General features: G+C 40.2%; 1 protein-coding gene across 1 annotated transcript in view; it reads left to right on the top strand.

Moving 5' to 3' along the window:
* Window positions 1-23919, top strand: part of GLIS3 (GLIS family zinc finger 3) — a 517803-nt gene that overhangs the window by 121992 nt on the left and 371892 nt on the right. Inside the window, exon 3 of the mRNA XM_073669184.1 lies at window positions 22690-22897. Coding sequence (XP_073525285.1) covers window positions 22690-22897 — 208 coding nt within the window. The remainder of the gene's footprint in view (window positions 1-22689; window positions 22898-23919) is intronic.

Raw genomic sequence — 23919 nt, forward strand, 5'->3', positions numbered from 1 at the left:
AAAGAGGGTGAAGAGAATCTCGTTTGCAAACTTCAAAAATCTCTCTATGGTATTAAGCAAATGGCAAGAGCATGGAACACCAAAAAAACAAAGTCTTATTGGAAGAAGGATTTAAAAGAGGTCACGCAGATCCTTGTTTATACACAAAATCTACAGACGGAAAGTGGATGTATATTCTCTTATATGTGAACGATGTGATTATGGTTCATCAATGTGACATATTATCTAGAAATCCAGGTATAAAAAGAAGAAGATGGAATCTTTCTTCTAAACCAAAGTGCAAAAATCAACTCAATTATTAATCAGTTTTGAATGTTAGAAGCCAAAGGTTTATAAACCTCAATGAAACCATCCTGCTTAAAGTTGGAAGAAGAAGATGATCCATTACCTAACAATGAGAAATACAGACAGGCAATGGGGGCACTTCTATACATAGCAACTATGACTGAACCGGATATCGCCGGAACAATTAGAATTCTGTGCAGATACAGTGTTGTGAAAAAGTGATTGCCCCCTTCCTGATTTCTTATTCTTTTGCATGTTTTCACACTTAAATGTTTCTGATCACAAAGCAAATTTAAATATTAGACAAAGATAACACAAGTAAACACAAAATGCAGTTTTTAAATGAAGGTCTTTATTATTAAGGGAAAAAAATCCAAACCTACAGGGCCCTGTGTGAAAAAGTGATTGCACCTTGCACCCTAAACCTAATAACTGGTTGGGCCACCCTTAACAGTAACAACTGCAATCAAGCATTTGCGATAACTGGCAATGAGTCTTTTACGATGCTCTGGAGGAATTTTGGCCCACTCATCTTTGTGGTAATTCAGCCACATTTCAGGGTTTCCGAGCATGAACCACCTTTTTTACAGACATGCCACAGCATCTCAATCAGATTAAGGTCAGGATTTTGACTAGGCCACTCAAAAGTCTTAATTTTGTTTTTCTTAAGCCATTGAGAGGTGGACTTGCTGGTGTGTTTTGGATCATTGTCCTGCTGCATAACCTAAGTGCGCTTCATCTTGAGGTTACTAACAGATGGCCAGGCATTCTTCTTCTGGATTTTTTGGTAGACAGCAGAATTCATGGTTCCATTTACCACCGCAAGTCTTCCAGGTCCTGAGGCAGCAAAATAGTCCCAGACCATTACACTACCACCAATATATTTTACTATTGGTATGATGTTCCTTTTCTGAAATGCTGTGTTACTTCTACGCCAGATGTAATGGGACATACACTTTCCAAAAAGTTCAACTTTTGTCTCGTCAGTCCACAGAGTATTCTCTCAAAAGTCTTGGCGATCATCAAGATGTTTTCTGGCAAAACTGAGACGAGCCTTTATGTTCTTTTTCCTCAGAAGTGGTTTTCGTCTTGTAACTCTGCCATGCATGCCATTTTTGCTCAGTCTCTTTCTTATGGTGGAGTCATGGACACTGACCTTAACTGAGGCAATTGAGGCCTGCAATTCTTTGGATGTTGTTGTGGGGTCTTTTGTGACCTCTTGAATGAGTCGTCTCTGTGCTCTTGGGGTAATTTTGGTTGGCTGGCCACTCCTGGGAAGGTTCACCACTGTTCCATGTTTTTGCCATTTGTGGATAATGGCTCGGATTGTGGTTCGCTGGAGTCCCAAAGCTTTAGAAATGGCTTCACAGCTTTTTCCAGACTGATAGTCCCAATTACTTTGTTTCTCATTAAATAAATTTACATTTTACCTCTAAAATGCTGCTTTAGCCCCAATATTTTCACTTTTGCAAGAGTTAACACCAAAAAGTGGGCCCCACAGTTTGTTACCCACTTTCTTTCAAGCACAGTGATACCCACATGTAGTCAAAAAGTTCTGTTTGGAGAACTGCCAGGGCTTGGAACGGAAGGAGCACCATTTGAACTTTGGAACACAAATTGGCTGAAATAGATTGTGGGCAACATGTCACATTTTCAGGGCTCCTAAGGTGCCTAAACAGCAGAAACCCCCCACAACTGAATCCATTTTGCAAACTACACCCCTCAAGGATTTTATCCAGGGGTATAGTGAGGATTTTAAACCCAAACTACACAGAATTTGATAGCATTAGGTTATCATACTGAATATGTCATCATATTGTCATAATTTTTTTTAACTTTTGAAGAAGCCCCAACCTTAAGCTCAACCCTAAGCCCAACCCTAACCCTGAGTCCAACTCTAACCCTAAGCCCAACCATAACCCTAAGCCTAACCCTAAAGGCAAAAAATGAAAGAAAGAAAAATTGTAAAATAAAAAAAACTGACTAAGAGGATGACCTAGGGGGGATGATTTACTAATTATTGGGCTTTTGATTACTGTGATAACATCTATCACAGTGATCAAAATTCAGGAACCAATAAGAAAAATCCCTGCTGCTCTTCAAAAAGAAGAGGCAGAGGGCCAGGGGACGGAGCAGGCGGGCCGGGGTATAGCGGAGGTACCGAGGGAGGCATGGGGACATCATTTCTCTCTCCATTGACATGTTTTATCATATCAGACGAGAGAGAAATGATTTTAATAGCGAATCACACTTTTTTTTTAAATGATCGCCGTTATTCAATGAATAATCACGTGAGATTGGACCCCAGAGAATTTTGGACTCTGCAGGGCGCTATTCAATTATTCCCAATGAGGGAATAAGTCCCCTTAGCGGCTGCCATTTTAATGCGGTCGTTAAGGGGTTAATTAGTGGTGTGTGGAAATGAGAGCCTTAATTTAATTCCTAGCCGTATCAGCCTTTCTCTTATTAATTTCATGTGATTTTTCATACAAACAGCTCTATGAACGGTTGTTCTTTTCCACTTTGACTTCAGATTTTCTGTTCCATTATGTTGCCACAGTATTGGATTACTTGAAATAATGTACTGATTTTATATATTGTCATCAAATGAATATATTTAAAATAATGTCCAAATTTGTATTATTTCTATATTTTAAGCATTTGATAAATAAGAAAAAGTATCTCACAGAAGATAGATCTTACCAGAACTATAGGTCTGATGAGTGGAGATGAGTAGATCAGGCAAAATTTTAATTCCCTTGTTCACGTGGATTTTTTCAGGGAATTCAGTTTGCAAAGAAGTCATTCTGTAAATGTAATGTCCCTTATTATGGTCTAATGTTTCTCCAGACCCTATAAGATGTAAACATTTTAAAAAAAGCTTATACTCACCTTACCACTCACCAGTCTCTACGCTCCTCACCACGACTAGTCTGGCCCTCACCGCATCTTATCACCACCATGAGCTCTGAATCCCTTGACTTTCTCATGCTAGGCTCGGACTTGGCGTAACAAGTCCACAGTTATAATATTCGAGTAGAATTCAATTCCAACCAATAGGGATGAGCCGACCCTTGGAAGTTCGAGTAACTTTATTACAAAGTTCGGTTCGGTTACCAGAAATATACCAAAACTTGAACCAGAACCCGAACCCTATTGAAAACAATGAGGACCTGGACTTTTGAGCCAGAAAGTTCTCTGTCTTTCTGCAACGGACTTTCCCCGGAACTCCGAACATTGCAAGGACTTCCAGGAGAATTCCGTGTTCGGCATTTAGCACCGGACACTAACTGTCCTTTACGAACTACGAACTTTTAAGTTCGGCTTCGCTCATCTCCACCAATCAAATATGTTCACTTGTCTCTACTTGTGAGATATAACTTATTGGTCACTTCATGTGCCTTTGATATGAATAGAGTAAATAGAGACACAGCTCTCAAGCTAGCCAAAAAGGTCTAATGGTTACAAATATAATTTTCCTACATCAGTACCACTAGAAGACTTGGGAACCGAAGTTTCAACAACATTGGGCTCATAGTTTATGCACAAGGTAAAGCTTACTTGCTACAACAGATTCTCCTTAAAACTACGTCCCCACAATGAGTATTTGAGTTTCTGATTTTGCAGATTTTCTGTAGTATTTCTGCAGCTTTTACCTAAATTAGGTTACTTGCATTTTTCTCTTTTTTGTTTTTGAGTGCTTTTTTTTACATGTATATGTGATTTTATCACGTTTTTGACACTGTGTTTTTGTCTCTTCTTAGTTTGCTTTTTGATATTTTCTGATATTTGGTTTTTACAAAACTTTACTGAGAAGGTCATGTGTGGATTACATGCATTTTTTAAGCATATGCTTTTTTTACCTGTGAAGTTTCTGCATTTAATGAAATTGACATGTTGCGAATTTAAAAAACGCACCATAGGTCAGTTTACACAGCTTAAAAAAAAGCACAATGGGCTTGAGATTTATAGACATCTCATCCACTCTTCTGGAACTGTAAGACCCTGTATTTTTTGCACAGATTACCTACTGATTAAATCAAATTTTAGTGTTAAATGTATTTTCTTTTTAATCACAATCTGTATTAAAAATAAAAAATAGAAATCTTTCAATTTTCACACTAGCCACTGGGGCTCTTGCTTTCTTTGCTTCAGGAAACAACACATGTGCATTAGTCAAAATGAACAGACCCTGACCCTAGCTTTTATACTGAGGCATCTAAGAAGCCTGAACAGTGTTCATTGTAATGTGATGGGGAGCAGGGTCAGCCGTGACACCATCTACTGTGAATGGTGGATCCTGTGTTGTCAGCTGTGTATAGAGGTGTTACCAGTCATTGCAATCCTGCCTGTGTTAATATAGAGCCTTGCTGTAAACTCTTCATCAAAGAATTAGGAAGTATGAGTGTCAGAAAGCTCCAGAGGCAGGTGTGAAAATTGTGAAATTACTATTTTTTTCTTTTCTTTTATTAATAAAAAAAATAATAATAAAAACAATGCAGATAGCTTCCCTTTAAATTGATTTGTGAAAGTTCATAGTGACATAATGATAATTTACTAATGGAAATATTGGTATTAGTTAATGGTAGTTGTAGTTTCTAGGACCTTAAAAGACAGGACTGTCGGTCCAACAAATGCCAAAGAAAAGTTTGTGTATGGGGACAATAAGACATTAGCCACATGGCTAAACTTATCATTGACAAATGGAAATCAGCCATTTGCTGTAAATGTAGCTAGAAGTAATGGTCCAATTTTTGAATAACAAAGTCAATCTGTGAAACAGGAGGCCTATAAGAAGGGTTTAGGAAATGTTTTATACATTTTAAACAAACAAAAATAGCCAATTGCAATTCTACATGGAGTCTGCTATTAAAAATAATTGTTCACAAATGCAAATATATGCTTAGAACTGTTACAAAAGGAGAATGAAATTCAGCCCAGCTGTAATGATGTAAACTGCATGGATATTTGTTAGTAATGTGTATAGGGCTAGAAAAAGCATCGATGACTGTGGCTTGCTATACACCCTGCTGCTACACCTGCGAATATCTGTTTGTGTACATTGGATTGAAAAGTAAAAGATTTTTTTGTACCATTTGGTGAGTTTCCCTTTTTTTCTTCTTCTAATAATTGTTGGATGGGGCTGTCTGTTTACTGAATACAGAGCACCACCATTTTGGGTTCTAATCCTACAAACCCTAGCATTTATATGATTAGAAACACATTTGAGAGCAGAATTGACAATGTTCTTTTCTCTGTGAATTAGAAATCAATCCATACTTGTCTCACCAATAAGTCCTTTACCCATAACTTATAGAAGGAAGATCCGGCATGCCTATATCTGGCCCAGAGTAATCGCTTGTAACTGGCGTGTAAAAAATTAACTAAAGTTTAATGATCCTTAGACGCTAAGAATCCATTACCATGTACTGTTACGTTTTGGAAACTCTTGTTTGTTTTGATATGCACAGTTGCCATAGAAAGGAAAAAGTGCCCAGTTGCTATAACAGAGGAGAAACTGCATTGCAAAGACTCCTTTGTGTTTTTGCAGGGCTCTAATGATTGCTTCATGTGAATTACTTTACTAGCATTGGATTCCATATGGTCTATTATATCCCTTGTTAGAGAATAATTGGGGCGTAAAGCTGAGTATAGGGTTATTTATGGAAATATGAACCATATCGACGTAGTGCGATTGCAAAGGCTTCCTTAAAACAAAAGACGAGTTTGCATCTAAACAAGACTCTTTTGAGTAATGATTCCATTTGTTACCATTGAGGCACAATTATGTATAAGCTGTAATTAGTATAGGAAATGCAATAAAACTAATTGGCCAAGGTTTTTTAGTTAACTTTGGGCTATTAAAATTGCAATATGTTGGGAATAGTTTTTCCTTCTGCTCCTGTCTGTGTATGGTAATCAGCATTAGATGGCATAGTATTTAGGGGTAGCATATTACTGCTACAGGTCTGTAAGGTCTCTACTCCTAGAAGCTGAATAAACAACATTTTCTTGTCATTTAGCTAATAGGAGTGATTAAAGAATACTACAGATGCATAGTTATGAGTATGCGGCAGTAACGAGGAGATGCTCACCCCACCCCCAGGGCAGTGACTGTACTATATATATGTGTGTATATATACAGTGCAGGCCAAAAGTTTGGACACACCTTCTCATTTAAAGATTTTTCTGTATTTTCATGACTATGAAAATTGTACATTTACACTGAAGGCATCAAAACTATGAATTAACACATGTGGAATTATATACTTAACAAAAAAGTGTGAAACAACTGAAAATATGTCTTATATTCTAGGTTCTTCAAAGTAGCCACCTTTTGCTTTGATGACTGCTTTGCACACTCTTGGCGTTCTCTTGATGAGCTTCAAGAGGTAGTCACCGGAAATGGTTTTCACTTCATAGGTGTGCCCTGTCAGGTTTAATAAGGGGGATTTCTTGCCTTATAAATGGGGTTGGGACCATCAGTTGTGTTGTGCAGAAGTCTGGTGGATACACAGCTGATAGTCCTACTGAATAGACTGTGAGAATTTGTATTATGGCAAGAAAAAAGCAGCTAAGTAAAGAAAAACGAGTGGCCATCATTACTTTAAGAAATGAAGGTCAGTCAGTGCGAAAAATTGGGAAAACTTTGAAAGTGTCCCCAAGTGCAGTTGCAAAAACCATCAAGCGCTACAAAGAAACTGGCTCACATGAGGACCGCCCCAGGAAAGGAAGACCAAGAGTCACCTCTGCTTCTGAGGATAAGTTTATCCGAGTCACCAGCCTCAGAAATCGCAGGTTAACAGCAGCTCAGATTAGAGACCAGGTCAATGCCACACAGAGTTCTAGCAGCAGACACATCTCTTCAACAACTGTTAAGAGGAGACTTTGTGCAGCAGGCCTTCATGGTAAAATAGCTTCTAGGAAACCACTGCTAAGGACAAGCAGCAAGCAGAAGAGACTTGTTTAGGCTAAAGAACACAAGGAATGGACATTAGACCAGTGGAAATCTGTGCTTTGGTCTAATGAGTCCAAATTTGAGATCTTTGGTTCCAACCACCGTGTCTTTGTGCGACGCAGAAAAGGTGAACGGATGGACTCTACATGCCTGGTTCCCACCGTGAAGCTTGGAGGAGGAGGTGTGATGGTGTGGGGGTGCTTTGCTGGTGACACTGTTGGGGATTTATTCAAAATTGAAGGCATACTGAACCAGCATGGCTACCACAGCATCTTCAGGCTGTGTAAGGGCTATTTGACCAAGGTGGAGAGTGATGGGGTGCTACGCCAGATGACCTGGCCTCCACAGTCACCAGACCTGAACCCAATCAAGATGGTTTGGGGTGAGCTGGACCGCAGAGTGAAGGCAAAAGGGCCAACAAGTGCTAAGCATCTCTGGGAACTCCTTCAAGATTGTTGGAAGACCATTTCTGGTGACTACCTCTTGAAGCTCATTCATAGTTTTGATGCCTTCAGTATGAATGTACAATTTTCATAGTCATGAAAATGCAAAAAAATCTTTAAATGAAAAGGTGTGTCCAAACTTTTGGTCTGTACTGTACATACACATATATACAGTGGGTCCAGAAAGTATTCAGACCCCTTTAAATTTTCCACTCTTTGTTTCATTGCAGCCATTTGGTAAATTCTAAAAAGTTCATTTTTTTCTCATTAAAGTACACTCTGCACCCCATCTTCACTGAAAAAAAAACAGAATTGTAGAAATTTTTGCAAATTTATTAAAAAAGAAAAACTGAAATATCACATGGTCATAAGTATTCAGACCCTTTGCTCAGACACTCATATTTAAGTCACTGTTAGAACCCTCCTGTTTGTTTTTTCTATCTTGTGTTTTGTGGTCACGTGACCATCTGCCTTTATATTCCAGCTCCTCCCTTCTGGCTGTGCTGGACTTCAGTGTTTGACTGTTTCTCAAGCCTGGTGCTTCGGTGCCTTTCTCTGTCAAGTTCGCTTGGTCCTCTGGGACCTCTAGTTCATTTTTGTCAGTTTGTCTTTTTGTGTTCTGCAACAACTTCTCTGTTTAGGAGGTGTCCCATTTTTTGTCCCAGTCCTTAGTTCTTTTAGGGACCCCTCCCTTAATTCTATAGGTCTTTGTTCAGACTAGCCGAGGACTAAGGCGGGTCTGTTCACTAGGAACAGGCAGCCCACTACATCGTAGGGATTCAGCTTAGTCTTACTGTAGGGACAGCTTTCCCCTATCTTTCCTTAGTACATGTTGCAGATCATAACAGTCACATGCTGTCCATTTCCTTGTGATCCTCCTTGAGATGGTTCTACTCCTTCATTGGATTCCAGCTGTCTTTAATTAAACTGATAGGACTTGATTTGGAAAGGCACACACCTGTCTATATAAGACCTCACAGCTCACAGTGCATGTCAGACCAAATGAGAATCATGGGCTCAAAGGAACTGCCCAAGGAGCTCAAAGACAGAATTGTGGCAAGGCACAGATCTGGCCAAGGTTACAAAAGAATTTCTGCATTACTCAAGGTTCCTAAGAGCACAGTGGTCTCCATAATTCTTAAATGGAAAAAGTTTGGAACCACCAGAAATCTTCCTAGACCTGGCCATCCAGCCAAACTGAGCAATCATGGGAGAAAAGCCTTGGTGAGAGAGGTAAAGAAGAACCCCAAGATCACTGTGACTGAGCTCCAGAGATGCAGTAGGGAGATGGGAGAAAGTTTCACAAAGTCAACTATCACTGCAGCCCTCCACTAGTCGGGCCGTTATGGCAGAGTGGCCCGATAGAAGCCTCTCCTCAGTGCAAGACATATGAAAGCCCGCATAGAGTTTGCTCAAAAACACATGAAGGACTCCCAGACTATGAGAAATAAGATTCTCTGGTCTGATAAGACGAAGATAAAACTTTTTGGTGATAATTCTAAGAGGTATGTGTGGAGAAAACCAGGCACTGCTCATCACCTGCTTAATACAATCCCAACAGTGAAACATGGTGGTGGCAGCATCATGCTATGGGGGTATTTTTCAGCTGCAGGGACAGGACGACTGGTTGCAATTGAAGGAAACATGAATGCGGCCAAGTACAGAGATATCCTGGATGAAAACCTCTTCCAGAGTGCTCTGGACCTCAGACTTGGCTGAAGGTTCACCTTCCAACAAGACAATGACTCTAAGCACACAGCTAAAATAACAAAGGAGTGGCTTCAGAACAACTCTGTTACCATTCTTGACTTGTCCAGCCAGAGTGTACTTTAATGAGAAAAAAAGAATTTACCAAATGGCAGCAATGAAACAAAGAGTGAAAAATTTAAACGGGTCTGAGTACTTTCCAACTGTGTGTATATATATATATATATATATATATATATATATATATATATATATATACAGAAACAGAGTCAACCTGGATCCTGTTGCTAAATGGGACCGGAAAAGGACAAAAGGAAGCTCACTGGAACCTTCAGTAGTTTAGAAATTCTTCTGTAACCAATGCCATCAGTATGTTTTGCAACATGAGAGAATGAGAATTTCATGTCAATAACACCTTTAGAAATATATTTACTTAGAAAATAGGTGATGTGTCCAATACGTATTTCACACGCTGCATATCAGTGTATGGCATACAGATGAAGATGTTCTTTATATACCTTGAGAGATTTATTCAATGGATACTCAACTGTACACAGAAAACAGCATTGTGAGCAGAAATTAAAGGGATTATCAGAGACTTTTGAGTTTTTTGGCTATGGGGCTAAGTACTAAAAACAGGCAAATAGTTTCTACCAACTTGTTCTGGGCTGCAAAGATGTGTTCCTGCTCAGGAGATGATTCTCTGGCTTCATTTGTCCTCACGTCAACTGACCAGCTCTTTCTCTTCCAGCCTGTCCAATCAATGGGGCATCACTACCGACATCATGCTGATTGTCATTCAGCTCCCCGCAGTTAGACAGCGACGAGCTGACTGTCGATCAGCATGACATTAGGAGTGATGCCCCGTCGACAGAGCAGAGTGGAAGAAAAAATGCTGCTCTGTCGATGTGTTGTCACTGGAAGCAAGAGAATCGTCAGCAGGAGTGGTCCATGACTGCTTTGAGCTAGAAGAGAGTAGTGCAAGGTAGAACAGTTGGTTGACTCAATGCCTTCAAGTCATGTCAGATTAGGGAATTTCCTTCAAGCCTGCATTCATAGACATTCTGTCTGACTACTTAGTCAACTCAAAAGTCATTTATTAAGGTGCCTGTCCCTAAAGGCAAATAGAGCGACAAAATTCTCAATTTTAGCGATGAACTATCTAAAAAACTTTCCCACTCACTATACTCATGCTATGAAATCTGGATGATAAATCTAAAACTATTGTCCTCCAAATACTAGAAAGGGCAATAGTGTCATAAGCACCACGGTTTTTTATCCCTATTGTCCTTGCAGGCATGTATTATTTATGGGGAAATTGAGGTCTGCTTTGTTAAAGAGAACCTGTAATCAGGATTGTCCATGTGTCAAACTAAAAGTATGGGCATAATGGTGCTGTCATACTGATTTAATTGATACCATCAGTGTAGAAATCTGCCTCCTGTTTTTTGTTAAATCATCATTAGAAGTTTCAGATTTCTAAACTGTTCGTGCATCGGGGCAGGACTGTGAGGTGGAACGATGTGTAGGGTCTTCGGTTGTGCCAAAGCCCCTCTGCTGCGTCTGGTGTCTTTATCTTCTTTATCATTTAATTTTCGTGATGGCGCCCTCCTAGGTGTGGGAAGCTCTTGCGCAGAGTGACCTCCGCAACGATACAGTGCCAGTGTTTCCTATCAATTTTGATCTGTACTTTCCATAAGTAATATGGTGTTTAGACATTGAGAAATATACAATTAGGGTTCTATTACTCAAGTGATCATCCTTTCCATCCATGTGACTTAGTGACAACAAATGACACTGGGGAATGAAGAATCTGTGGTGAAGAATTGTGATATTGTAGCTGAAGACCAGGCAGTAGATCACTACTTGGACAACCCCTTTTAAAGTAAAGTAGTCCACCTTATAAAATAAAAACACTGTGTATTGATCTCACAAACCCGGACTGTTCCACCAATGTCGGCGTCAGGTCTCCCGGGGGCTTGCTCAACATTGTATGCCATGTGAGCCCTGTAGCCAATCAGCAGTCGCTATTAGGCTGCTGCGCTCTCATTCTTTTGTCTGAGGTTCCTCCAAAGATGTGAACAGGAAGTATAAGTAAATAAACCACCAGAGCATTTTTTGTTCCCAGTCCTGGGCAGGGGCCGAATACTATGCAGGTTTCTACAAAGGAATTTCATCCGAACCCCAAAATATTTATTTATGCAAAAGTAGAGATTATTGTTAAAGGAAATTGCATTAACATATTACTAAGATTTTTACCTAAGTTACAACAATTTTTGCCCATTGTGTCCATTGGGTCCAATCCAACTCCTACCAGAGTAACTCCAGATGCTGCCATCAAAATTAATTTCACTAAAAGTGAGGAGGGTGCAGAGATGTACCAAAAATTTGAGTTAAAAAAGACGAAGAGTTTTGTTTTTCCTTTTTTTTTTTCGAATTTTGTGCACAGTCCTGGCAGTGACAAAATCCTGTGCAAGATCCTACCTAGGGAATTCACACCAGATGCTGCCCCCCCAAAACAATACATTTCAATAAAAACGAGGAAGACGCTTCGCTAAGACATACCTTAAATTTGAGTCACGGGAGACAAATTTGTGCACCCTTTCAAATGCTTCAATAAGCAATATGCGGGGGTAATCACTTACAGTTGGTAGTAGATTTAAAGGAACACAAGCTCCAGTTTCTTTGCTGCATAATATTACCTATCACCTCACAACCTGATGTTACTGGCACAGTGCTAAATACCATCACGTTGCAATTTCTCAAATCAGCTGATGGTTCAGTAAAAACCACTCTGTCATTGCAAATCCGACATAGTTGAAGTGGCCACAAACTCTTCTGATAATGTTGACAACCTTGTTTCAGGGGGTCACTTTTAAAAAAAATGTTATGTGATTAAAGACTTGTTTTTATTACTTTGCCTAATTGCATGACAGTTTTGATGTTTTTGGCATTGTCACTTACTAGGTTGCCCGATTCTAGTTGACTAGGCGTCATCCCATGTGGCATTTGATAGGTTATGGCTTAATACTGATGGGGCAGGGAAATGTCCATTAAGAAGGATGTGGAGGAAGTTCATAAGTGTCACCTGGTATGGAGTTAAAAAGTAAAGTAAGAAACTAAAAAAGTAGCCCATTTTCAGTAATGCATCACTGCCATGCGAAACATCAACTTATTGGGCCATAAAATATATGTAAAATCCACAGCCATAACTACTGCTGTTGATGATGGAGTCCAGCTTGTAGCACAAGTCAGTTGCAAGGAGCCAGCCATGATCTCTGCCACCTCAAAGTATAAAGCAGAGATGGCAGATGGCTTTATTCAATAAATTATTGTGGCTAGCTATCTTCGAGGCTCAGCACAGGTGATTCTTTCGCAAAAGGTAGTACGATATAGGTGGTTCAGCATCACTTGTGGGTAACTTTGACATGTAGGAGTTCAGTTTCCACGCAAACGGATGACTGAACGCATGTTTCTTGGGCACACAAAAGGATAACTGACATCACAATGGAGGGAGAGCAGGAAGAGTACAGAAAGCAGAAGATAAGGATAATGATGGGGTTTATAAGGATGACAAGGCTCTAATTGTGGATACTGACTGGCTACCAGAAAGTCATTCACAAGGAGAAGAATGACAGCTTGAGCCTTGCTTATGTTGCTGGTCAGTTTGTGAGGAAAGCTGCACTAAGAAGCAAAAATGGCTAACCCCTTTAAGCGATCACCGTGTCCCGGCATAGATAAGAAGATTTAGCTTCAGGAAAGCTTATTTTTTTAATGTTAGATATTTTTGGTATCTTATAATAAGTAGCATTATGCATTTTTTTTGGAAAGATGGATAGATTAGGTTTAGTGCTCAGGACAGTTTTCGATTAGCTTTAGAGTAAATTAGGGAGATTATCTCTAGTGAAGTTAGATACAAATAATATTAGGTCATTAGTAGACATGAGCAGACCTGCCAAGATTCAAATTTGGCAAATCACACAGATTTTTCAGGGAGATTTGTTTTGCAGCAAAGTTATTTGATGCAAAATGAATCTTCCTTATTGTGCTCTGGGGTCTTTCTAGATAATAAAAAAATAAATGTAGGATGTAAGAAAAAAAATGACAACTCTGTACAAAAAAAGCTGATATCACTTAAGGCTTGTCCATCTCACAAGCCAGGAAGAACACTTTCATAGACAAGCATTGGTTTCAGTATTTTTCTTCAGTAAGAAAATAAGGACTTTAAGGGGTTTGCCACTTCTATTTTATTGATGAAATATCCCTAAGATAAGCCTTCAGTATCTCATCGGTGGGGATGAAACACCTGGCATTCTCACCGATCATCTGTTATCGGCGCCTGCCAGATGTTCTTTGATGCTGCCAGAGTAAAGCATTTCTGTACTGGCCATGGCTGGGTGCTGCATATCCATCCCCTATTCAAATGTTGTGTTCCAGCAGCATTGGTAATAGCTGATGGCTGGGGTTACCAGGTGTTGCACCCCCACCGATTAGATATTGATGGCTTATCCTAAGGATAGAAACAATAAAAAAGTAACGGCCAACCTATTTAAACTTCCCCCGTGGTTTGTACTGTCTCAAGAATGAAGAAAAAATGCTGTTATTGCTGTATTGCAGTACATCATGGATCATTCAATCCACAAATACACAGACTCTGCAGGTCCAGTACCCCCTTTTCAATTAAACCTGGATATTAACCGGTTCCCGACCGCCCACTGTAGATAAACGTCCGCGCTGCCTGGGCTCTGTGCAGCGCCGACGTTTAAAAACGGTGGGTGGTCTCGCAGTGCTCAGGACCCCCAGGGTCCTGCAAGCACTGCGATTCCGGTGCAGAGCGTTAGCTCTGACAGGGTACATCATCAGGACCTGATTAGATCAGGTCCCAGTGATGTTAACCCTTTGCTGTCTTCTATATGCTGCAATCTATAGTGATCGCGGCATATAGGAGACAGCAGGAAGAGAGGGGGTCGTCTTACTTACCTCCGAAGACCTCCGTTTCGTTTGAGGACCTGGGGTTGCTATGGCAGCTGGAGGTCACATGACCGCCTCCAGCTCTGCCATATATGGTGTCCTTCCTGTCTGGCTTCAGCCTGTATGTAGCTGATGCCAGACAGGAAACTGACTGAAACAGTCAGTGAAGATCTCATGTAATGTAATATATGTCTATTACATTACATGAGATCAGTGATCAGAAAAATAAAAATTAATGTCCCATACAGGGACTAAGTAAAAATGTAAAAAAAAGTAAAAAAAAAGTTTTTAAACTATTAAAAAAAAAAATCACAAAATAAATAAAAATAAATAAATAAAATATTAAACCAATAAATCCGTATATTATTACAAAACCAAAAAAAGTACACATATTTGGTATCGCCGCGTCCGAAACAACCCGAGCTATAAAACTGTCACACTAATTAACTCCTTCTGTGCACACCGTAATAAAAATAAATAAAAAACGGAGCAAAAAAATATGCTTTTTCATCATATCGCCAAACAAAAAGTGGAAAAAAATGCGATCAAAAAGCAGAATAGAAATAAAAATGGTACCACTGAAAACTTCATCTTGTTCCGCAAAAAAAAGCCACCATACAGCTCCATCAGCCGAAAAATAAAAAAGTTATAGCGCTCAGAATAAAGCAATGCAAAAAAAATATTTTTTTTTCTATAAAATTGTTTTATTGTGTAAAAGCGCCAAAACATAAAAAAAATACAGTAAGTGTAGTATCGCTGTAAACGTACTGACCCGAAGAATAACGCTGCCTGATCACTTTTACCACACGCAGAACGGCATAAAAAAAACCTCAAAAAACAATTCCTGAAGTGTTTGTTTTTGTTAACTTTACCTCCCAAAAAACGGAATAGAAAGCGATCAAAAAATGTCACGTACCCAAAAATGGTTCCAATAAAAATGTCAACTCGTCCCGCAAAAAACAAGCCGTCAAATGACTCTATCGGCCGAAATATGGAAAAATTATAGCTCTCAAAATATGGTGATGCAAAAACTAGATTTTGCAAAAAAAGCGTATTTTAGTGTGTGACAGCTGTCAGTCATAAAAACCCGATATAAATCTGGTATCTCTGTAATCGCACCGACCCGAAGAATAAAGTAATCTAATCAGTTATATCACACTAGGAACGGCATAAAAAATAAATAAAACAAATATTATTCACCTGCTACTGATTTGTTTATTATGTCTCCCAAAGATCCCAGTAAGGCTCTGCTCACATTTATCCTGTGCTCTGCGCTGAGCACTTACACCAGAGTTTCCGTGAAAATCTCTGAAATACGTGATTCAGCCAGAACCCATGATGGAAGATTCCCTGTAATGAGGCAGATATAGGCCACTGTGGACGCCGTCTAGCCTGGGATCCCACGGTGTCATTTGTTTTAGGCGTGCATAAAAGTGCGGTTGGCCACAGTTTTGTGCACTTCTGAAAAAAAGGACACCACTAAACAGAGGCCAGACGGAGTCCAGAGTAACTCTGCTGCCTCATTATAGTGAATGGATCCTGCAGGGGTTTCATCTGAATTACATCACTTGGAAATTTAGATGGAAACCCCGATGTAAGTGCTCAGCCTAGAGCGCCGGATAAATGTTACGTAAAATGTTCCCAATAAAAGCTTCAACTCAGTCCTCAAAAAAAGCTAGTCTCCACTCAGGTCCGTCATCTGTTAAAAATATAAGGGACTTCCAAGTTACTGGTAGCAGAAAGGCTCTGGAAAAGCAAAATGGTCCTTGCCCCCCAAAAGAAATTCAGAAAATTTTGTGCTCCCAAATCCAAATGCCTATTCTACAATAATTTGTTCTCCAATTGTCAAATAGCACTCCTTCCCCCTCAAATCTCACCGTATGGCTAAGTGGTACGATACAGCCACATATGGGGTATTAACACTTTTAGAAGAAATTGTGTGACACATTTCGGCACCATTTTTACCCATTGCCCTGTGTGAAAATGTAAAATCTGAGGGTAAAACATTTTTTTGTGGTAAAAATATAATTATGCTTTTTTCACTGCCCAATGGTATAAATTTAAAAATTAAAAAATGCTCACTAGTTCCCTAGATGAATTCCTTGAGAGGTGTAGTTTACAAAATGGGGTCACTTGTGGGGGTTTCTGCTGTTTTGGCATGTCAGCGACTCTTCAAATGTGACATGGTGTCTGCTGCCTATCCCAGTCAACATAGCGCTTCTTTCTCTTCCGAACCCTGCCGTACACCAAAGCAGTGGTTTTCCCCCACATATGGGGTATCGGCGTACTCAGGAGAAATTGTACAACAAATTTCATGGTGCAATTTATCCTGTTACCCTTATGATAATGCAAAATTAGGGAATGGAAAACATTTTTTATGGGAAAAATGTGAAAATTTTATTTTTACGGCTCAATATTATAAACTTCTGTGAAGCAGCTGGGGGTGCAAGGTGCTCACCACACATCTAGATAAGTTCCCTAAGTGGTCTAGTTTCCAAAATGGTGGCACTTGTGGGGGGTTACCACTGTTTAGGCACATTAGGGGCTCCCCAAATGTGACATGGCGTCCGCTAATTATTCAAACAAATTTTACATTCAAAAAGTCAAATGGCGCTCCTTCCCTTTCAAACCCTGCCATGTGCCCAAACAGTAATTTGCCTCCACATATGGGGTATCAGCGTGTTCAGGAGAAATTGCATAACAAATTTCATGGTGCAATTTATCCTATTACCCTTATGATAATGCAAAATTAAGGGATGAAAAACGGTTTTGTGGGAAAAATGTGAAAATTTTATTTTTACAGCTCAATATTATAAACTTCTGTGAAGCACCTTGGGGTTCAAGGTGCTCACCACACATCTAGATAAGTTCCCTAAGGGGTCTAGTTTCCAAAATGGTGTCACTTGTGGGGGGTTTCCACTGTTTAGGCACATCAGGAGCTCTCCAAACGCAACATAGCGTCTGCTAATTATTCAGACAAATTTTACATTCAAAAAGTCTAATGGCGCTCCTTCCTTTCCGAACCCTGCCGTGCGCCCAAACAGTGGTTTTCCCTCACATATGGGGTATCAGCACACTCAAGAGAAATTGCACAAAAAAATTTGGGGTCCATTTTTTCATGTTACCCCTGTGAAAATAAAAAAAATTGGGTCTAAAGTAACATTTTTGTGAAAAAAGTTAAATGTTAATTTTTTTCTTCCACATTCCAAAAATTCCTGTGAAGCACCTGAAGGGTTAATAAAGTTCTTGAATGTGGTTTTGAGCACCTTGAGGGGTGCAGTTTTTAGAATGGTGTCACTTTTGGGTATTTTCTGTCATAAAGACCCCTCAAAGTGACTTCAAATATGATGTGGTCCCTAAAAAAATGTTTTTGTAAATTTTGTTGGAAAAATGAGAAATCGCTGGTCAACTTTTAACCCTTATAGCTCCCTAACAAAAAAAAATTTTGGTTCCAAAATTGTGCTGATGTAAAGTAGACATGTGGGAAATGTTATTTATTAACTATTTTGTGTGACATATCTCTCTGATTTAAGGGCATGAAAATTCAAAGTTTGAAAATTGCAAAATTTTCAAAATTTTCGCCAAATTTCCGATTTTTTCACAAATAAACACAAGTTATATCGAAGAAATTTTACCACTATCATGAAGTACAATATGTCACGAAAAAACAATCTCAGAATCAGGGGAATACGTTGAAGCGTTCTAGAGTAATTACTTCATAAAGTGACAGTGGTCAGAATTGAAAAAATTGGCCCGGTCACGAAGGCAAAAACAGGCTCTGGCGCGAAGTGGTTAATATTCACAAACTGAGACTACCACTTTTGTTTTCTATCTGAAACAATGCAGTATTATCACACTCTAATGTAGGTCTTTCTATACTATCTGTGTTAGAACCCTCCTGTTTGTTTTTTCCATCTTGTGTTTTGCGGTCACGTGACCATCTGCCTTTATATTCCAGCTCCGCCCTCTTGGCTGTGCTGGACTTCAGTGTTTGACTGTTTCTCTAGCCAGGTGCTTCTGTGCCTTTCTCTGTCAGTTTGCTTGGTCCTTCTGGGACCTCTAGTACCTTTTTGTCAATTTGTCTTTTTGTGTTCTGCAACAACTTCTCTGTTTAGGAGGTGTCCTATTTTTATCCCAGTCCTTAGTTCTTTTAGGGACCCCTCCCCTTATGCTATAGGTCTTTGTTCTGACTAGCCGAGGACTAAGGTGGGTCTGTTCACTAGGAACAGTCAGCCCGCTACATCGTAGGAATTCAGCTTAGTCTTACTGTAGGGACAGCTTTCCCCTATCTTTCCTTAGTACTTGTTGCAGATCATAACAACCTGTAATGTAATGGCTCTGACCTCCTATCACTAGGCTGTAAAACCCTAAAATGGTAAGACAGGTCCCCCTGGCTGACTGCACAAGACCATATGATCTAATAGCTGCAAGGCATTAAGAGAAGCCGCACCTTATGTCACGTGAGCTTGCTCTCTGGCTGATGCAACCTTTTACAATGTGTGAAAAGGCATTGTGCATTTTATTCAGACATCCACGTGAATCAAATTGCAAATTGCTCAAATTCACTGGGATCTGCAAATTTCCTGAAATTTTATTTGAAGGCAATTTGCAGCGAATAAATATGATCATTTCTGCATAATATGTTTGCATTATGCAGTACATACAGTACAGACCAAAAGTTTGGACACACCTTCTCATTTAAAGATTTTTCTGTATTTTCATGACTATGAAAATTGTACATTCATACTGAAGGCATCAAAACTATGAATTAACACATGTGGAATTATATACTTAACAAAAAAGTGTGAAACAACTGAAAATATGTCTTATATTCTAGGTTCTTCAAAGTAGCCACCTTTTGCTTTGATGACTGCTTTGCACACTCTTGGCATTCTCTTGATGAGCTTCAAGAGGTAGTCACCGGAAATGGTTTTCACTTCACAGGTGTGCCCTGTCAGGTTTAATAAGGGGGATTTCTTGCCTTACAAATGGGGTTGGGACCATCAGTTGTGTTGTGCAGAAGTCTGGTGGATACACAGCTGATAGTCCTACTGAATAGACTGTTAGAATTTGTATTATGGCAAGAAAAAAGCAGCTAAGTAAAGAAAAACAAGTGGCCATCATTACTTTAAGAAATGAAGGTCAGTCAGTCCGAAAAATTGGGAAAACTTTGAAAGTGTCCCCAAGTGCAGTTGCAAAAACCATCAAGCGCTACAAAGAAACTGGCTCACATGTTCACAAAATGCTAAAACTGACTTTCCATTATGATTATCCAGGTCAGTATGAGTATGCAAATACCAAACATATCTAGGTTATTTTTTATTTACCGTATTTTTCGGACTATAAGACACACCGGACCATAAGTTGCACCAAGGTTTTAGAGGAGGAAAATAGTAAAAAAATTTGAAGCAAAAAATGTGGTCATGATGCACTGTTAAGGGGGGAAGTCTGCTACTGACACTGTTATAGGGGTACTGTGCCCCAATTCTGAACTAATATGACCCATCCTAGTATATATGTCCCCCCCCCATCCTGATATACGCAGCCCTTATCCCCATCCTGGTATACATGGCAACTATCCCCACCCTGGTATACATGCCCTCATCCTCACCCTGGAATACATGGCCCTCCATCCTGTTATAAATGCTCCCCATCCTTGTAAACATGGCTCCCCATCCTGGTATACATGGCCCCCCATCCTGGTATACATGGCCCCCCATCCTGGTGTACATGGCACCCCCCATCCCCATCCTCGTATACCTGGCACCCCCAATCCCCATCCTGGTATTCATGGCACTCCCCCATCCTCATCCTGGTATTCATGGCAACCCCCATCCCCATCCTGATATTCATGGCCCCCTCACGCAGCAAAGATAAAAATAATAATACTCATCTCCCCTCTGCTCCAGCGCTGCGCCCTGTTCTGCTGCCAGCTGCTGACATCAGCATGTGAGTTGCGCATAATGTCACAGACATGTGCCCTCACATGCTCAGGTCAGTTGCTGAAAGATTCACTTCTCCCCATGCCCGGTACTATGGGCATGGGGAGGAGTAAATATTCATGCTCTTTAATAGCGGGCATACTGTTAGTGGGAGCCGCAGCTCCTGCAGCTACTCAGCAATTGCGTGCCCGCTACTAAAGGGCATGAATATTCACTGTTCTCCACGACCATGGGCGTCGGGAGTAGTGAATATTCATGCTCTTCAGTAGATCGATGAGTAGCTGCAGGAGCCGCGGCTGCGGCTAACAGTGTGCCTGCTATTAAAGAGCATGAATATTCACTCCTCCTCACGCCCATAGTCCCCCCTCACCGCTGGCTTCATTGTATAGAGGTGGGAGGGACTATGGGCGTGGGGAGGAGTGAAAATTCATTTTCTTTAGAAGCGGGCACAGTGTGAGCTGCAGCAGACGGCTCCTGCCTCTGTTACCCGCTGCCAACACTTCCTCACCATCCACAGCCGGACAACCATCCACAACTGTATATTCGGACTATAAGACGCACCATCCACTTTCCTCCAAAATTTTGTAGGAAAAAAGTGCGTCTTTTAGTCCGAAAAATACGGTAAGTGGTAAAAAAAAATCCAAAGCTTGTAAGGTAAAAAAAAGTCGCCATTTTCCAGGACCCGTAACGTCTCCATTTTTCGTGATTTAGCATTTTATTGATTGCATATTGGGGTATATACGATGTTTTGATCGCCTGTTATTGCATTTTATTGCAATGTTGCGGCAACAAGAAAACCATAATTCTAGCGTATTTTTTTCTCGATACGCCGTTTAGCGATCTGATTAATTTACTTTATATTTTGAAAGATTGGACATTTCTGAATGCAGTGATACCAAATATGTGTATTTTTTATGTTTTTAATTGTTTTATTTTGAATGGATTAAAAGTAGGGTGATTTGAACTTTTGTGTTTTTTTTATTTTTTTTAAATATTTTTTAAAACTTTTTTTTTTGCTAGCTTAAATAGTCCCTTTAAGAGACTTGAAGCTGTGATCATGCGATTGCCAGTGCTACACATAGCAAGGCTTTATAGATGCACCTTTTCTGGGGCGTCTGCAGGCTGCTATTTTTAGGCTGGGGAGGGCAAATATTCATGGCCTCTTCCCAGTCTGAGAATACCAGCCCCCAGGTGTCTGCTTTAGCTTATTTGGCTATTAAAAATGGGGGTGACTTCACACAGTTTTTTTAATTATTTATTTAAATTAAAAAATACGGCGTGGGAACCCCTCTATTTTTGATAACCAGCCAAGATAACGCTGAGAGTTGGGGGCTGCAGCCTGCAGCTGTCAGCTTTAGCTGCACTGGTTTTTAAGAAAAGAGGGGACTCCACGCCATTTTTTCATTTCATTCATTTATTTATTTATTGCACAGTTGGGGAATACTCTCATAAGCGTACGCCTGCTCTCACTGCTGTCAGCGAGACCAGGCGTATGCTGTTGAGAGTAGTTCTCTTATCAGCCAATGACTGCCGGTCAGAACATCTGGCTCACGCTATCATCTGTGTGACAGCGTGGGAACCACAGTGCTCTGACTGACATAACTTACTTACCACCGATCAGAGCCGTTGTTTCATGCGCTGTCACACAAATGACAGCATGGGAAACGCTGGATGTTCGGGCCCCCCATTCACTTAAATGGGGTCCGGGTTTGGGTACCATTCTGGTACCAGAACCAAACTTTTTTTAATGTTCGGCCGAGCCCGCGGACCCGTTCACGGGTCACATTCCCGGGTCCGCCCATCACTACCCAGGAATCAACCCATATAAGGGTCTTTCTGTGTGGATTAATGTATTGTGTTTAAATGTCTTGGTGTTAAGATATTACTTAAAGGCGTTTTCATGTCTTCTGATAAAAGTCCTGAATCCTGACAGCGTGCAGTGTGCTCTTATTGCCGGTAAAAACGGGCTGTCATATGACCGCAATTATGCAATTTGCATAAATGTGGTATTGTGCAGACTAAATGTTCTCAACTTCTCTCAGTTCACTTGTATTGAGAGAAGCCAAGCATGTCTAGTCAAAATGTGGCCAGAAGTATGCAAATTGCATGTTTGTGGTCGTGTGACCACTCGCTTTCAACCGGCAATAGTGTGACTGCAAAATTTTATCAGATGACCAGTCAACCTCTTTAAATGCCAACAAATACTTATTTTTTAATATTGTGCTGTCTAGAGGGAACGCTGAACATGTCTTTGGCTCTATTGGGCAGTTGCAAATTAATGCCTGTGCTGTGCAAACTGTTGATATTTTGTCATACTAATGCACATATATACACTGTAATTACTTGGCTACCACATCTTTACATTGTTTTGTTTTTTTTATAGGAAATGTTGCTTTTGGTCAGCAGAACAAACCACAAGGAAAAGTCAGTTGCAACAATCTTATGGTTACAAGCAGCCCCATGATGGTCCAGAGACTGGGTCCAATATCCCCTCCAGCAAATCAAGCAGCAACAGCGTGCCATCAGATCAGCCACAGCTTACAAAGGAATCTGAACCTTCAACACTTAGCTATACCTCCATCTGATACAAGGTCCCTAACTTACTACTTTATTGTTTTTTTGTATGTAAAGATGTGAAGAGGTAGTTTATAGCTATGTAAACCAACACCAACATCACAATCTATCATTGATAAAGATTTTTTCCAGTCTGTTAGTTCATAGTGGAGATGGGAATATTAGTTAGCCAAGTGCTGGCTGCAGGAGTTGGAGCAATGGAAACAGAAAAACTGCTTTATATAGTCTTTGATGTGGATTTTGAAGTGGATCTACTTCAAAATCCCCGTAAATAAAACCCTGTGTGAAATACCTTAACAGTGTGTGTAAAACCAGTTTTAATGTAAATATCTTCTAACTCAGTAGTTTTGGCTAATGGTTGGGTTAACTCTCATAAACTGTTCATTAAAAGGGTTTATCCAGGATTATTTTTTTACCATGGGCCTAAAAACTAACAGGCAGGTAGTTGCTATCTATTTACCTGCCTGTTCTACCCACTGCAGGCACAGAGCAGTCACCAACCGCTCCTGCCGGTGATTCAGCTGCTCAGTGTCAATGGAAGCAGCTTTTCCTCTTCCGAGCTGCTCTGTCGATGGGGCATAACTGCTGATGTCATGCTTCTTGACAACGGGCTCCCCGCAGTTAGGCAGCGGGGAGTCTGCTGTCAATCAGCATGATGTCGTCAGTCACGCCCCATCAACAGAGTAGAAGAGAAATTGCTGCTCTTTTGATGTGATGCCAATGGAAGCTGCTGAATCACTGGCAAGAGTGGTCTGTGACCACTCTCTTCCTGCAGAGATCTGCACCAGGCACAACAGACAAGTAGTTAGCAACTACCTGCCTCTTAGTTGTTAGACCCATAGTAAAACAATAGTCCTAAATAAACCCTTTAATTATTTTTGAGATCTGTAGTACTGAACCAAACTCTATTACTGTCTCCAGTAACATTTAGGTCTTTTACAATACTTCAGCATGTTTATTCGCACATATAATGCTTACTCACCAGCATGTTTCATTCCAGTTCATATACATCCCTACGTTTGGAACTGTAAATCATGAA

This window comes from Phyllobates terribilis, unplaced genomic scaffold, assembly GCF_046119375.1.
Source record: "Phyllobates terribilis strain yellow unplaced genomic scaffold, ASM4611937v1 Scaffold_1__5_contigs__length_1240528914, whole genome shotgun sequence".
NCBI classification, from domain to species: domain Eukaryota; kingdom Metazoa; phylum Chordata; class Amphibia; order Anura; family Dendrobatidae; genus Phyllobates; species Phyllobates terribilis.